Source organism: Arachis hypogaea, chromosome 4 (genome assembly GCF_003086295.3).
Source record: "Arachis hypogaea cultivar Tifrunner chromosome 4, arahy.Tifrunner.gnm2.J5K5, whole genome shotgun sequence".
In the NCBI taxonomy this organism is placed as follows: domain Eukaryota; kingdom Viridiplantae; phylum Streptophyta; class Magnoliopsida; order Fabales; family Fabaceae; genus Arachis; species Arachis hypogaea.
This window is the reverse complement of record NC_092039.1, coordinates 30,043,368-30,058,043: the sequence shown is the minus strand read 5'-3', so window position 1 is coordinate 30,058,043 and position 14,676 is coordinate 30,043,368. Positions and strand designations below refer to the sequence as shown.

General features: G+C 28.6%; 1 protein-coding gene across 1 annotated transcript; it reads left to right on the top strand.

Annotated features, from left to right (window-relative positions):
- Positions 1–5,198: 5,198 nt before the first annotated feature.
- On the top strand, positions 5,199–6,106 carry LOC112796597 (dirigent protein 22). The gene has a single exon (XM_025839133.3). The coding sequence runs from the start codon at positions 5,316–5,318 to the stop codon at positions 5,997–5,999; it is 684 nt and encodes a 227-aa protein (XP_025694918.1). The 5' UTR covers positions 5,199–5,315; the 3' UTR covers positions 6,000–6,106.
- Positions 6,107–14,676: the final 8,570 nt, after the last annotated feature.

Below are 14,676 nucleotides of genomic sequence, written 5' to 3'. Positions count from 1 at the left end.
TAATAGATAATTTAAAATAATAGAATAAGTCATAATTAAATTAAACTTTAATAATCATACAATTTTATTTAATTATTTTTGTTGAATTTTTTAAATAATTAATTATTTAATTTTCAAAAATCCGGAATGTTATATTAGTTTCTCAATAAGTTTTTGAAAAAAAAAAAAGGCTGTCACACGTGTACGTCGACATCCAAATTTTGATGCTACTGCTGGATGGTACAAAAAACAGAGAGTTGTGATGAACTATATGGCTACTGTGCACAAACCTCACGATACGCGCGTGACCGATGCGTACGCGTCGATAGCTTTTTCTTCAACTCACGCGTAAGCGTGATGGATGCGTACGCGTCCCCGTCTGTTCCTCTTGGTCACACGTACGCGTGACCCACGTACGCGCGTCACGTTCGCGCCCTGCCCTGTTCTCTTCTCCCATTTCTTTCTTCTTTCTTCTCTCCTTCTCTTTTCTTGCTACCTTTCCTCTTCTTCATTTCTTTAACTTCTCATATTTATTCTCTTTCATTCTCTTTCATTCTCTTTTGCTTATTGCATCGCATACTTTCATTCATTACATTTTCACTTTGTGCTTGTTCTTATTTTCTTTTCTAAGTTTGTTATTTTTTCATTGGTGTTGAATTTTCTTACAAAACTATTGAATATCTCTTGTATTGTTTTGGTGCCTCGTGATTTGTTTCATATTGATTGGGTGATGCAATCTTTAGGTCAATGCTTAATCTCTATTGATACTTGCGTTCTTTGTGCATTGATATAAACTCACATTGTCTTTCATGACCCACTTTTTCTTACTAATTGTTGCAATTCTTGCACCGTTGATATGTCATTCGCTTATATTGCTTTCTTATTTACATGTTGTAACTACCATGTAGTTGAGAACCCCACTTTTAGTCGGCATTTATCCCCACCTATGTTCTATTTACTTTGATGACTTTATTTTTTGCGCTTAATCTTCCGTCTTTTCTCCACTTTCAGGCTGGCCACCAAGAAGGGAAAGGAAAAGCTTCTAAATGGGGCGAACAACAAGTCCCTCAGCACAATCATTTGAAGAAGTTCATCAGTTGTAGCAACCCACCCTAATCCACCTTATTCATCTTTGGATGCATCGAGGACGGTGCAATCTTTAAGTGTGGCGAGGTCGAGACCGACTTCTGTGGGTAACTACTTCCTTTTCCAACACCAATTCTAAATCTTGCATGTGTAGTTAGTTTCTTGCATTTAGGTACTACTTGGTTGAAGTAATAATTTCTTTTCCAAGAAACTATTTTAGGGCGTTTCACTAATTTGAATTAAAATTTTTGAACTTGCTTGAAGAAATTTATTTTGGAACACGGTTTTAGAGCTAGAACACACAAACTCAGTGAGATTTTGATCCTAATGATTGGTTGCATCTTATCAACCAATATTTTTTTTTGGTGTGTGTTGTTCTCTCTAAGATTGTAATCTTTGTCTTGCTTGATTCTATATTCCCATTGTTTGATGTATGCATGCACTTATGTGATTGCGGCCTTTGTTTCACTAAAGCTCACATACCCATATGGCTTTAACCTTTTGTCATCCTTTGCAAACCAATGTTGAGCCTATTTTACCCCATTTGTTCTTTATTTTAACACATCACTAACTCTAAGCAGAAAACAATGAATGTCCTTAATTTTAATCCTTGGTTATCTTAGACTAGTGAGAGTGTGCATGATTTAAGTGTGGAAAATTTGGGTTTGGAAACATTTGTTTTGGAAATTGGGTATTTTATATTTTTGTGAAAACGTGTAAAAGACAATTGAGCACATGTTTGTGCATTCAATACCTTAATTATATGCCTTGATCTCTCGTATATATATTATCCACCACATATATAAAAAAAAGTAAAAAAAGAAAACAATAAAAGGGGACAAAATACCCCCAAGTTAATGGTGGTAGCAATGCATATGTATTGTACCCAAATCTGGGATGCATGAATATGTGAAAAAGATAGTTAATGGGTAGTTAGATTTTGTATTTTGATTACATGCAGTATCTTAGGTTAGGTAAGAAGTTTAGGTTAATCAAAAATTCAGATTTTAGTCCACTTAACCAAATACAATCCTACCTTAACCCTGACCCCATTACAACACTTGAGAAGACCTCTTGATATGTATATTTATGCATTGAATATATGTTGATTGGTAGAAGAAGAGCAAGCCTTAGAAAGCAAGATTAGTAGAGAATTGAGAGAATCAACCCTTAAACACTTGAGCAACTAGAGCGGATACACTTCCGGTGAGGGTTCGATGTTCAATTCCATGTTCCCGGCTTTCATGAGCTTTCTTCTTGCAAGTTTGCTTGTACTTTATTTTGAGATTTGAATTAGTGGAATTCATGAATACATGACTATCTTACCCCTACATGTTCATATGTGTTCTTGGAGGTTGATTTACTTTTAACCAAGTAGGTAGAAGCATTTAGCATGTAGTTGCATTTACATAGATAGGTTGCATTGCATAACTCCTACCATTTTCCCTTCACTCTTTTGGTTCCCTTGACCTTAACATGAGGACATACTAACGTTTAAGTATAAGGAGATTTGATGAGCCACTATTTCATGACTTATTTTGGATCGAATCGAGTGGAATTTATCAAATTTACTCACACTTATCCATATAATTTGCATGTTTTTAAGTTCCTTCCGAATTTTGTGCTATGATTGAAAACATGCTTCCTAGACCTTAAAATTTCTAATTTGTAATCTTTTTTATTATCATTCGATGTCGTGATATGTGCGTTAAGTGATTTCAAGGTTTATAGGGCAGGAATGGCTTAGAGGATAGAAGGAAAGCATGCGAAAGTGGAAGGAACATAAAGAATTTAAGAATTGAGAAGCTGGCTTCGATGCGTAAGGGTGGCTGACGCGTGCGCATGACCAGGAGCGTCATCCACTGACGCGTACGCGTAACTGATGCATACGCGTGGACAGTGCAGAGTTCAAACGATGCGTACGCGTGGCTGACGCGTACGCGTGACAAGCGGCACGTGCCTTAATAAAGAGAATACGCTGGGGGCAATTTCTGGGATGCTTTTGGCCCAGTTTCAAGCCCGAAAATAAAGACAAGAGACTGCGGAGTGGAGTTGGAAAGGGGATACCATTCATTCATACATTTTAGTTTTAGATGTAGAATTCTAGAGAGAGAGACTCTCTCCTCTCTCTAGGTTTTAGGGTTTCTTCTTTTATTTTCAATTTCATCTAGGTTTAGGTTCTACTTGTTATCTTAATTCAAGTTCTTCTTTTAATTTCTTGTTACTACTTTTTTGCTTTCTTAGTTTTATATGTTGTTTTCTTTCTTGTTGCTTTATTGTTCGTGACTCCTTGTTGATTCCAATTTTTCTTTTAATGCACCTTGAGGTATTTTATGTTTATCATCTCTTTCTTTAATTTGTTGTTATTGTTTGCAATTGTTAGTCTTAGATTTTATTATTTCTTGTTAATTTTCTATATTTTTATTTTGTACCTTTCAAGTGTTTGATAAAATGTTTAGTTGGATTTTAAAATAGATTTTTGTGTTCTTGGATTGGATTGAGTAATTTAGAGACTCTTGAATTGTAAAGTCTCCTGTTGATTGGTGATTGAAAGTTGCTGGTTGGCTTGAGCTTCACTAAATCTTGTCTTTGATTAGGACTTGTGAACTTAAGTTGATTTTGCTCACTTGACTTTCCTTCAATTGTTAGAGGTTAACTAAGTGAGAGCAAAAGGCAATTACCATCACAATTGACGATGATAATGAGGATAGGAATTCCAATTCTCAATCCTTGCTTGGACTTTTCTTAGTTTTTAGTTTATTTTCTTGTTATTTACATACCTTATTCATCATTCAAAAACCCCAAAAATACTTTTTCACAACCAATAATAAGTACACTTTCCTGAAATTTCTTTAAGAGACGACCCGATGTTTAAATATTTCGGTTATTTTTATTAGTTTGTATTGTGACAAACAAAATTAAACGTTGACCGAGGATTGTTTGTCAGTTTAGAACTATACTTAGCTTGCAACACGATTTTATTGAGAAATTCTAGACCGATATTAATCCTCCGTCAACCATATCATTAAAAAGGGTTAACCACCAAAACCGCCCCTAAATTATTCAGACACCGATAAAAATGCACCCAAATTTTATTTTCGACAAAAATGTCTTTAAATAATTTAAAAACGAGACAAAAATGTTCGACACTTAGTATATATTTTCAGAAAATGCCTTAGAGATTGAATTTTGATGTGTTTTTTTGCAAAAATAATTAAAAATGAGATATTATTATTCTTAAAATTTGGTGATTTTTTTCTAATTATATATTTTTTGTGATTTTTTAAAATTATTATTAGTTATTAACAAAAAATTACAAAAATATATATACTTAGCGAAAAATTACCAAATTTTAAGGATAATAATATCTCATTTTTTTAATCATGCTTACAAGAAATTGTATCAAAATTTAATCTCTAATATATTTTTTGAGAAATACGTATTTAATGTTAGATAATCTTGTAAAAAAATTAACATTAAATATGTATTTTTCAAAAAATACATTAGAAATTAAATTTTGATATAAATTTTTGTAAGCATGATTACAAAAATAAAATATTATTATTCTTAAAATTTGGTAATTTTTTGTTAAGTATATATTATTTTATGATTTTTTAAAAATATTATTGGTTGTTAACAAAAAATATATAAAAAAATATATACTTAATAAAAAATTAGCAAATTTTAACTATAATAATATCTTATTTTTATAATTATTCTTGTAAAAAATTGTATTAAAATTCAATCTCTAAAATATTTTTTAAAAATATATATTTACTGTTAAATATTTTTATTATATTTTTAAATTATTTAAAAACATTTTTATTGATAATAAATTCGAGTGTATTTTTAAATAATTTGGGGACATTTTTGTGGTTAACCCCGTTAAAAATCATATCTAGTATTAAGATACCTGGCTTTCCAGTTGCAGTACTGGTCATTGGCGATCTTGGGGCGCATTTCAAGTGTACTGGGCACCCCCTCTTTGCTTATAGACTGGGAATGAATGTGAACCAATTGTTGACAGAGATTATTTGATTAGTTTGATAAGGTAGGGTCTCGAATAGTCAATATGATTTAGTGAATAAGTTAATAGTTTTTCAATAGTATTTATATTTTGTACCATATAACTTGCCAAATTGTGCGGTCGTCGCCATCATAGCATCTTTTCTTTGAAGGGGAAAAAATGATGGATTCATTACTTTACTCCTTCTCCCTTCTCTTTGTATATACAAATACGAGCATTCTGAATGAAAAAGTTGATTCCTATATACACAAATTATAGAACGGACAAAAAAAGGAAAAAGTTAACAAACTTACAGCTCATCATCATGGCCAATACCTTCCCAAAAATCCTCCCTTCTTTTTCTTCCCTCGTCTTCATCATCATGATCCTCACCGTTGCCGTCGCCGTCACGACCAGCGCAAAACACGACTCTTTTTTCCATGAACTACTGTTCCCCACAGAGCTCGGAATCAGCCAGCAAGATGAGAAGCTTACCCACCTGCACTTCTTCTTCCACGACATCGTCAGCGGCACCAACCAAACTGCCGTGAGAGTAGCAGCGGCTCCGTCCAGCGAAACATCGCCGACGGGGTTCGGTTCGGTGGTTATGATGGACGACCCCTTAACGGAGACGGCAGATCGAAGCTCCAAGATCGTGGGAAGAGCTCAGGGAATGTACGGTTCGGCTTCACAGAGCGAGCTGGGGCTTCTAATGGTAATGAGTTTTGCATTTACCGAAGGGGAGTACAATGGGAGTAGTCTCAGTGTGCTTGGCCGGAACACAGTGGAGAGCGCCGTCAGGGAGATGCCAATCGTCGGCGGCAGTGGGGTGTTCCGGTTCTGCCGTGGGTACGCTCAGGCCAAGACTCATTCTATTGATGAAATGGAAGCCGTTGTTGAGTATGATGTTTATGTCTTTCATTATTAACTGTTATGGTGTTTTATTCAATTTGAAATGCATTGTTATCAGATTTGTAATTCATAAGTTCAGCTCTCAAGTTTCAAATATCATTCATAATCAACTTTAGTTTATCATTCTTGCTTCTATTGTTAATAATCAAATACCAATAGTAATACTGCAGATTAAGGGAAAAATAAATTTTCTCCAGGTAAGAAAATTTTTATGGCAGAACAAACTCGTTATTACAATAGAAGTTTTAAGCGCGGATAACTCATGATGAAAGAAAGGGGATTTCCTAATGTATAGTTAAAGGGGATAATACTCCTTTATATACTAAATTTAGTAACAAAAGCTCTTCACCTTCAACCTGATCTCTCTGTCTTTCTCTAATACCAAAATCTTCCTCTTTACTTTCTCTTCCTCTCTCTCGTCTTTATTTATTTATTATTTACTAAGCAACTGTTTTAGAATTAGTGAATATTATAATACTTATCATTTTGTATTTAAGTTACTAAAAAGATAAATAAATAATATTTAATAAATTTTACATGATTTATTTTTTATTTTAAATATTTTATTTTTTATTTTAAATAAAAATTAGACAATTTAAACACCATAACAAAAATATTATAGAACTCACTTTTTTAATTTTAAAGTCTTATTAGTGTTAGATTTTTTACTGAAACAAAAATAAAAAATTATTATTGTTCATGACAAATTTTTTTATTTTATTTTTTAAAATTCACTTTTTTTAGAATTTATAAAGTTTATCTAACAGATATGTAAATTTTTACAGTACATACAAAATTTGTCCATCAAAACAAATTTATTCTCATTACAGTATGATTTAGATTGTATTGATATATTTTTATTTTTTTAATTAATCTAATTTTATTCATATAAAATTAATTTAAAATTTTTAATTAATTTAAAATTATAAATATATATAATTAAATTTAATTTGATAAAATAAATATAATTGTATTATTATACTTATATGACTAATTATGTTTATTTGGTTTTGAAAAATGAACTATTTAAAACTGTTAATTTTAAATTTAAAAAAATATTCGTCTATTTTTAATAAATATTCTTGCATTATTTTGTTTTAAAAGGGAATTGTAATCACGCAATATAATTTTTTAAGTGTTTCAACAAAAATTTCAGAATATAATCATAGAATAATAAATAATTAAAAGCAATATCAAATTCAAGTAAAAAATATATAGATAATTATTAGCCAATATGAATTGTGGCTTAATTTTAATTTTTCATCATTAAAAAAATAGGAGATAATAGAATAACAAATTTTATTTATGTGAAATAATAGAATAACAAGCTTTGAAAAACATATTTTAGTGTTGTTTGATGTCTTTATTTATAAGTCTAATTTTTAGAGCTTTATCCAAAGATATTTTGTCTTAGTACTTAATATTTAGATCTTAATTTTTATTACGGTATTCTTTATATTCAGATTATTTTTTTGTAATTTTCATTTATGGGAGAAGGTGAGATAACGGATAAATAAGAGTATGAGTATGAGGATGGTATTTTTAAATTAGTCGTTAATTTAATAACACTATAAGAATAATTAATTTTAGCGACAAATTTTTAGTGGCAATAATACAATGGCTGCTATTTTTTATTTTTAAGTTATGTTTTTGTGGCTATTATATATTTACCACTAATACTATATATTATAATGGCAATTATTGTTATTGCCACTAAAAATATAAAAATAAACTACTTTCAGTAAAAAAAAATTTAGTAGCCATATTATTATGGCTGGTATAATTTTATTAAAATAAAATTTTTTATAACAATGGATCAATTACATAGAAAAAAAGAAGACCTATCCAATAACCCAAAAGAAAAAGACCCACCCATTTTTTTTTCTGAGAAACTAAAGAGAAACCCACCCTAAATCTAGCCACCGTCACCATTCCTCATCGCCAAACACTTCTCCTCCGGTAGAGGGTGCTATCACCGTCGGCGGACAGACCGTTGGTGCCATCGCATTTCTTTCATCGCTGAACTCTTCTCAGTTCTCATCGTTCCTCTTCTCGTCGCCGTCGCATGAAGGAAGCATTGACCTCGTGGCGTATCCGTCGCAAAGGTTGCTTAGTCGATCATCGTGTCTTTGAGCTCTCTCTCTCTCTCTCTCTCTCTCTCTCTCTCTCTCTCTCTCTCTCTCTCTCTCTCTCTCTCTCTCTCTCTGAGGTCAACATGCCTCTTCGAGTGCTCTATCACTATCTGTCCGAGCTCACTCCCCTTTCTCCGTTGCTGTCACTTCCGATTCCTCCATCGTCGTCACTTGCCTTCCTCCTTCGCCGCCGATAAGCACTGTTGCTTCAATTTAATTGATCTCTTACTTTGATTGTAATTAACTGTATTTTGTTTGTAATTTATAGATTGTCGATTCCTGTAATTCTATTTGCAAATGTTGAATTTTCCCCTGGAATCACTGGTACTTACTCATTTTCTTACTCTTTTCTTTAAACTCGTCATAGGGTCTATATATTTCTGATTATCTTGGAAGCAGCTTCAATTGGAATCAAGTACCAAGGAAAGCACCAATCCATTTCAAGAATTACAACCCACTATTCTGGTTTTTCTCACAGCAATATTTTGTCATGCCATGACACCAATAACATCAAAACTTGGCTGCCAAATTGCCATTATCTTCCATGCTTCTGGGCTACTTGGCTGCGAGACCCTACTTTGGATTCTTGTTGTGCAATTTTGGTGGTGGTATGTAATCATCAATGTGGTTCCATTATTAGTAGTCTTATTGTGCATTTGAAAGTTAGATCTCTAACATGGCATGTAACATTTTTTGTTGTTTAGATTTGTAACATGATTTATTACTTTTGAAGAGAAATTTGTGTATTAATATTTTGAGTTTAATAAAATATCTCATTTTATATTAATTAATTTCAGTATATTTATATTATATATAATAATAATTGTTGGCAAAACTAATTGAGATTCTAGAAGAAAAAATAGTTCGTTGCTTCTAAAAAAATGAGTATAATATAACTAAAAAAAGTCTAAGATTTTAGTGGCAAAAGTAATGGCAACAAAAAGTAAATAATATTACAATTCTAGAATTATTTTTAGTGGTCATAAAAATTGCCGGTAAAATGGAATATGGCGGCAATAGTAATGGCTGCTAAAAGTGAATAACATTACAATTTTAGAATAATTTTTGCTAGCCATATAAATTGCCAAGAAAATGGCCGCTAAAAGTTATAAACTTTTTACGGCCATTAAAAAGGTCTTTACCGGCAAATATTATAATTGCCGCTAAAACCTTTTAGTGACAACGCATAAGACGGCTAATGTCTATTTGCCGGTAAATGTATTAATGACTATTTTTATTGCCACTAAAAACGAAATAAATGGCCGCTAAAAATGATTTTTCTTGTAGTGTAATTAGCTATAGATAACTTATTTTTAATGTTGGTTATTAAACTGAACTATAATTTTATCATTCTCAATTGATTTAACAACTCATTGTCTCATAATCTAATATTTTTCTTCAGTTGCTAAATTGATAGCTAACTTAATTATTAACAACTAACTGGTTAGTAATCAATTAGAAAACAAAAGTTTTTAACTTGTTTAAAGTTTTTACCCTAACTTTTATGTTGGTTGCTCAGTCAATCTCCAAATTTGTTATTAGTAACTTGTTTCGCTAATAAAACTTTTCTAATCATCCTAAAACTTATTTTTCGTCTTGGATTGTCAAATCGATCACTAATGTTTTATTTAAATATCACTTATTTTTGCTTATGAAATATCTAATCGATCACAAAATTAATAGTATAATAGGTTAAAATACAATTTTTACGTAGCGCACTTGGTTTTTCTATTATAGATGCCAACAATATACATTACGATAGACTAATACTTAATTGAACGCTTATTCGAAGCAATTATAAAAATTGATCATCTGAGTTATAGTTCATAATAAAAACTAATAGTATGATACAGTGATAAAATAAGTAAAAATATAATAATTTATATTAGATTTGGCAATAGATTTAATCATTTTTAGTCAACATATAATTCGAGATGAAACTTGATATAAACTTGAAGGAGCCATTATATTTAGGGTTTAATAGCCATTTTTAGACATTAAATATTACAGCCAGTCATTATATAATTTGTTATTGAATTGGTTCTTTAAACTTATAAATTCGTCACTAGTCTTAATAGGAAGTATTTTTGTCTTTTTAAAAGTAACTAATACAATATTTAAGTATTTTAAATTAAACTTAAAATTTTATTTTCTATATCTAGTTGATTTAAATAACCTAATTCTAAAAGAGCTCTTACTATTCTAAATAAATAATGAGGCAAACATGTAAATATTAGTTGAGAGTTGATATTTATAATTAATACGATAATATTCAGGTATCAACGATAGCCTAAAATGAATTAGGTTATATGTATGTCTCGTTTATAATTCTATATAAATCGAATTTAATTGATTCGATTTACATGTAAATAGCGTAAATCGAATCAGTTAGATTTGATTTATATAGAGTTATAAATGAGACATGCATATAATCCAATTTAATTTAGGATATTAGTGTAATTTTATTTGATTTATTATTAGTATAGATTATTGACATTTTTTACTTTTAAGTTAATTATATATATTATTAATTTTAAAACATAAATATTAATAAAAATATCTATATTTAAATTCAAATAAAATATAAAAAATCAAAACAAATAAAAATAGAAATCTAATTTTTGTATTTTAATTCAAATAATTGAAAAAATAAAACAAAAAAAGAAAGACGCGTGTTTTTTTAATTAATCTTTAAATATATATTTTAAAATTAATCCTCAAAAAGTATTAATTTTATCATTCTAAATTCAAATATAAATTTTTAATATTTAAAATAATCAAACAACTTTAATTTTAAAAGAACATTTTTGTATTTTAAAAATTAACTAATATTATAGGTTGCTTTTTAAAATTAAATCATATTTTTAATTCAAATTAAATAATTTTAATTTTAAATTATAATTTAGTCTTTTAAAATTAACTGTAAAAAGATATTTTTATTTTATTAGTTCTTTTACCTTTTGCTTTTTTATTACAATAGTTCAATATCAATTTCAAAATAAAATAGTCCAAAACAAAAATAATAAAACAAAAATTTTTTAATCCAAACAAATTTTAAATAAAATATTATAAAATGATTTTTTTATTGCCACAGTTTTTAATTTTAACTCAATACAATTTTAAATAAAATAATTATGTCTAACTTAAAATGAGTTTGAAACCAAAACAAAAACAAAATAAATTTTAATGACCCAATATTAAAAAACTACTGAATTTAGTCTAAAATAAACCAAAAACTAATAATTTTTTTTCTCTCTCCTCGTTTTTAAGAACTTTTAAAATTTTAAATGCAAACTTTACTCTTTTTTTTTTACTCATAAAATTTTAAAACTCCATTTATCTATGAAATACCGAGTTAATACTCAAAATGACTCTAAAATTTGACCTCCGACTCAATTTAACCCTTAAATTTTTAATTGACTTAAATTGTACCATGAAATTTTGATCCATACCTCAATTTGGCCCTTCCGACATTTTTCGTCACCGGAAAACTGACTTGACAATTTTAAATGACACGTGACACTGTAACGGTTAGATGACATGGCCAAAATTTTCAAAGCATCAATTTAACCCCTAACAATTTGAACATGAAACCTAGCGCAGCCCCAATTCCCCCAAATCGTAGTAGTTAATGTGTGTACTAAGTACACATGATAAGTTTATTATTATTAAAATTTTTTAAATATTTTTATTTAATAAATATAAAATAAATACATTAAAAATTTAAAATTTTTCATATTTTTAATAAAAAATTTATTAATTTATAAACTTAACATGTCTCCGTAAGACACAAAATAGATAAACTTTTATTTTTATTAGTGATAAATAATTTTTGTATTTAACATAGTAGGAATTTTTTTAAATGGGTAAAGTATATTTTGATTCTTGGTGGTCCAAAATTCTTTTTGAATCATAACAATTGAAAATTTGAACTAATGGTTAAGATTCAACCATTTTATTAATTATATAAAAATTATATTTATATTTAAAAATTTTAAATAATAATTTTATTTTAAAATTTTAATTTTACCTATTTTTTTCTTCTTTTTCTCTCTCTCCCGTTTCTGTACATCACTACGCCTGATTCAATTTCATTTGTTCCTTCCCTGGCTACTATTGCAAATAACATAATCTCACAGAATACACAACAAAAGGTTAAGAATGTTAGTTCTTATACTGCTATTTTTTCTATTACAACTGCTATTTTTTCTATTTTCTTTCTTTCATTTGACTCATTTTTTTCACATATTTAACTTTTTAATCTCAAACCACCAAGTTTCTATTAACACCTATTAACACCTAGGATAATAAGTCTTGGGAGTCCTAATAAATATGGATGTAAAATTTTTGGTCAATGCCTATTTGACAAATTTAAAAATTAAAATCTCAGAAAAGAAAGCCCCAAAATTCGCAATCTCAAATTACAATGCTTAGTTACATATATAGGTGATAAAGTGGCATGAAAGAAGGGTCATATGGAGAACAATTCCCTATCGAAAAGATTCATAGCGCCTCAACCTTCATGAATGTCAATGGCCACACTTGAAAAGGTTGGTGGAAGAACTCGAAATTTTTTTTTAAAAGATAATAAAAAAAAGGATATTATTAATGACATTTTGCAAAATTATTTCATATTTTTTCTATAAAGACCATCAAGATCTAATAATCGGTTATAATATATTTTGGTGGTGCAGTGGTTAGTGTGATGATAACAATGGTGATTGTTGGATGGTGAATGTTGGAAGAAGATGTAAGAAGAGAAAGAAGAGGATATTTATGTAATTTATTATTTTATTTTATAATTTATTTTATCAAACCGTTAGATTTATGTTCAAATTGTGAGAGGTTAAATTGATGCTTTGAAAAATTTGGCCATGTCATCTAACTATTACAGTACCACGTGTCATTTAAAATTGTCAAGTCAGTTTTCCGGTAACGAAAAACATCAGAAAGGCCAAATTGAAGCACGGGTCAAAATTTCAATGTACAATTTGAGTCGATTGAAAATTTAAAGGCCAAATTGAATCAGAAGTCAAATTTCAGGGCCATTTTGAGTATTAACTCATGAAACACCTAATCGCATCCCTAATATCATTTAACAAAATCTTAAAAAAAACTGAAGAAAAACAATAAAAAAAAGTCACGAAACTAATTAAAGAGAGTGTGATGGATGGAGATTTAATCTCGAGAATTTCTCTTCCATGCACATAGCTTAGGACAGAAGTTTTTTAAGATCTAAACTTCTATTTTCAAACACGTTCTCATTCCTGTTCAATCATAAACTCAATAGAAGACATGGAGATTAAGAAAAAAAATATTGCTTATAAAAATTTGAATATGAAATATTTATATAATAATATATCATGAGTATGAGGAAAAAAACTTAAAAATTATCCGTTGTTTTCCATCTTTGAGTAGGAAAAAATTTTAAGATTTTTAATTATTTTTCTAATGTAAAATAAATATAAAACACACTTCACTCGATTTATATTGGCACATACTCCTGCAATTTAACTACCGCAGCCTCATTTCTTTCAAATAACATATTTGATATTGGATTATTATTTTTTTGTAAAATGTAAAATTAGATGAAAGTGAAGTCTTTTACAGTTTACTAAAATTATAACGAATATGTGTCATGAACATGATAATTTTTTTTTGTTAGGCTTATTCTTTATTAAGAGAAATAATTTTTATTTTTTATCAAAATTTCACTCTTTATAAATAACATTATCTATCAACTTAAATTTTTAAAATATAATTTTATGACATGATATTAAAAATTTTTATAATTTAAAGATTTAGAGCTTGATCATTAGACAAATAATTTGTTGACAAATTAAAAAATATAGAAATGTGTAGAAATTTTGCAAGCAAAGAAAGAAAGTAATTGATATAATGCATGAGTTGCTAAAGAACTTAATTTTGGATTTTGGATGGATTTTTTTTTTCAAAAAAAAAAAAGATAAAGCATTAATTTAGTTCTTAATATTCGAGTTAAGTTCTAATTTTGTCTATAACATTTAAAATATTCTAGTTTTATTTCAAACAATTTATTTCGTTTTATTTTAATTTTTTGGTCAATATTAAATTTTTTCTTCTAAAAATACTCTTCTCTATTATGATTGTAATGGTCATGGTGATGATTATAGTGATTTAAGTGTAAAAGTGACAATAGTAATTCAAAAAAAGATAGTAATACAAAAATAAAACTTTTGGAATAAAATTTTTTTATTTCAACCAGAAGAATTAAATAGGAAAAAATAAAATATTGGAATAAAAATAAGATGTATCAAAAGTTGAGTTATTTATTCAACGATTCCAGTTGCTTCGAAAGCAACATTCTTGCATGCTTGTTGCTTGACCAGCGTTAAAAGGAATAATAATAACACAAGAAGCCCGATGAAAAATTACAGCTAAAAACAGAAATAGAAAAGTGCCAAGTATTCACATGATAACTAAAATAAAAAGACGCAAGATACAATATAATACAATAATAATCAAGATAAATATATAAGTATGATAGTCAAAATAACACTAAACAGAGCCCACGAAATTTAG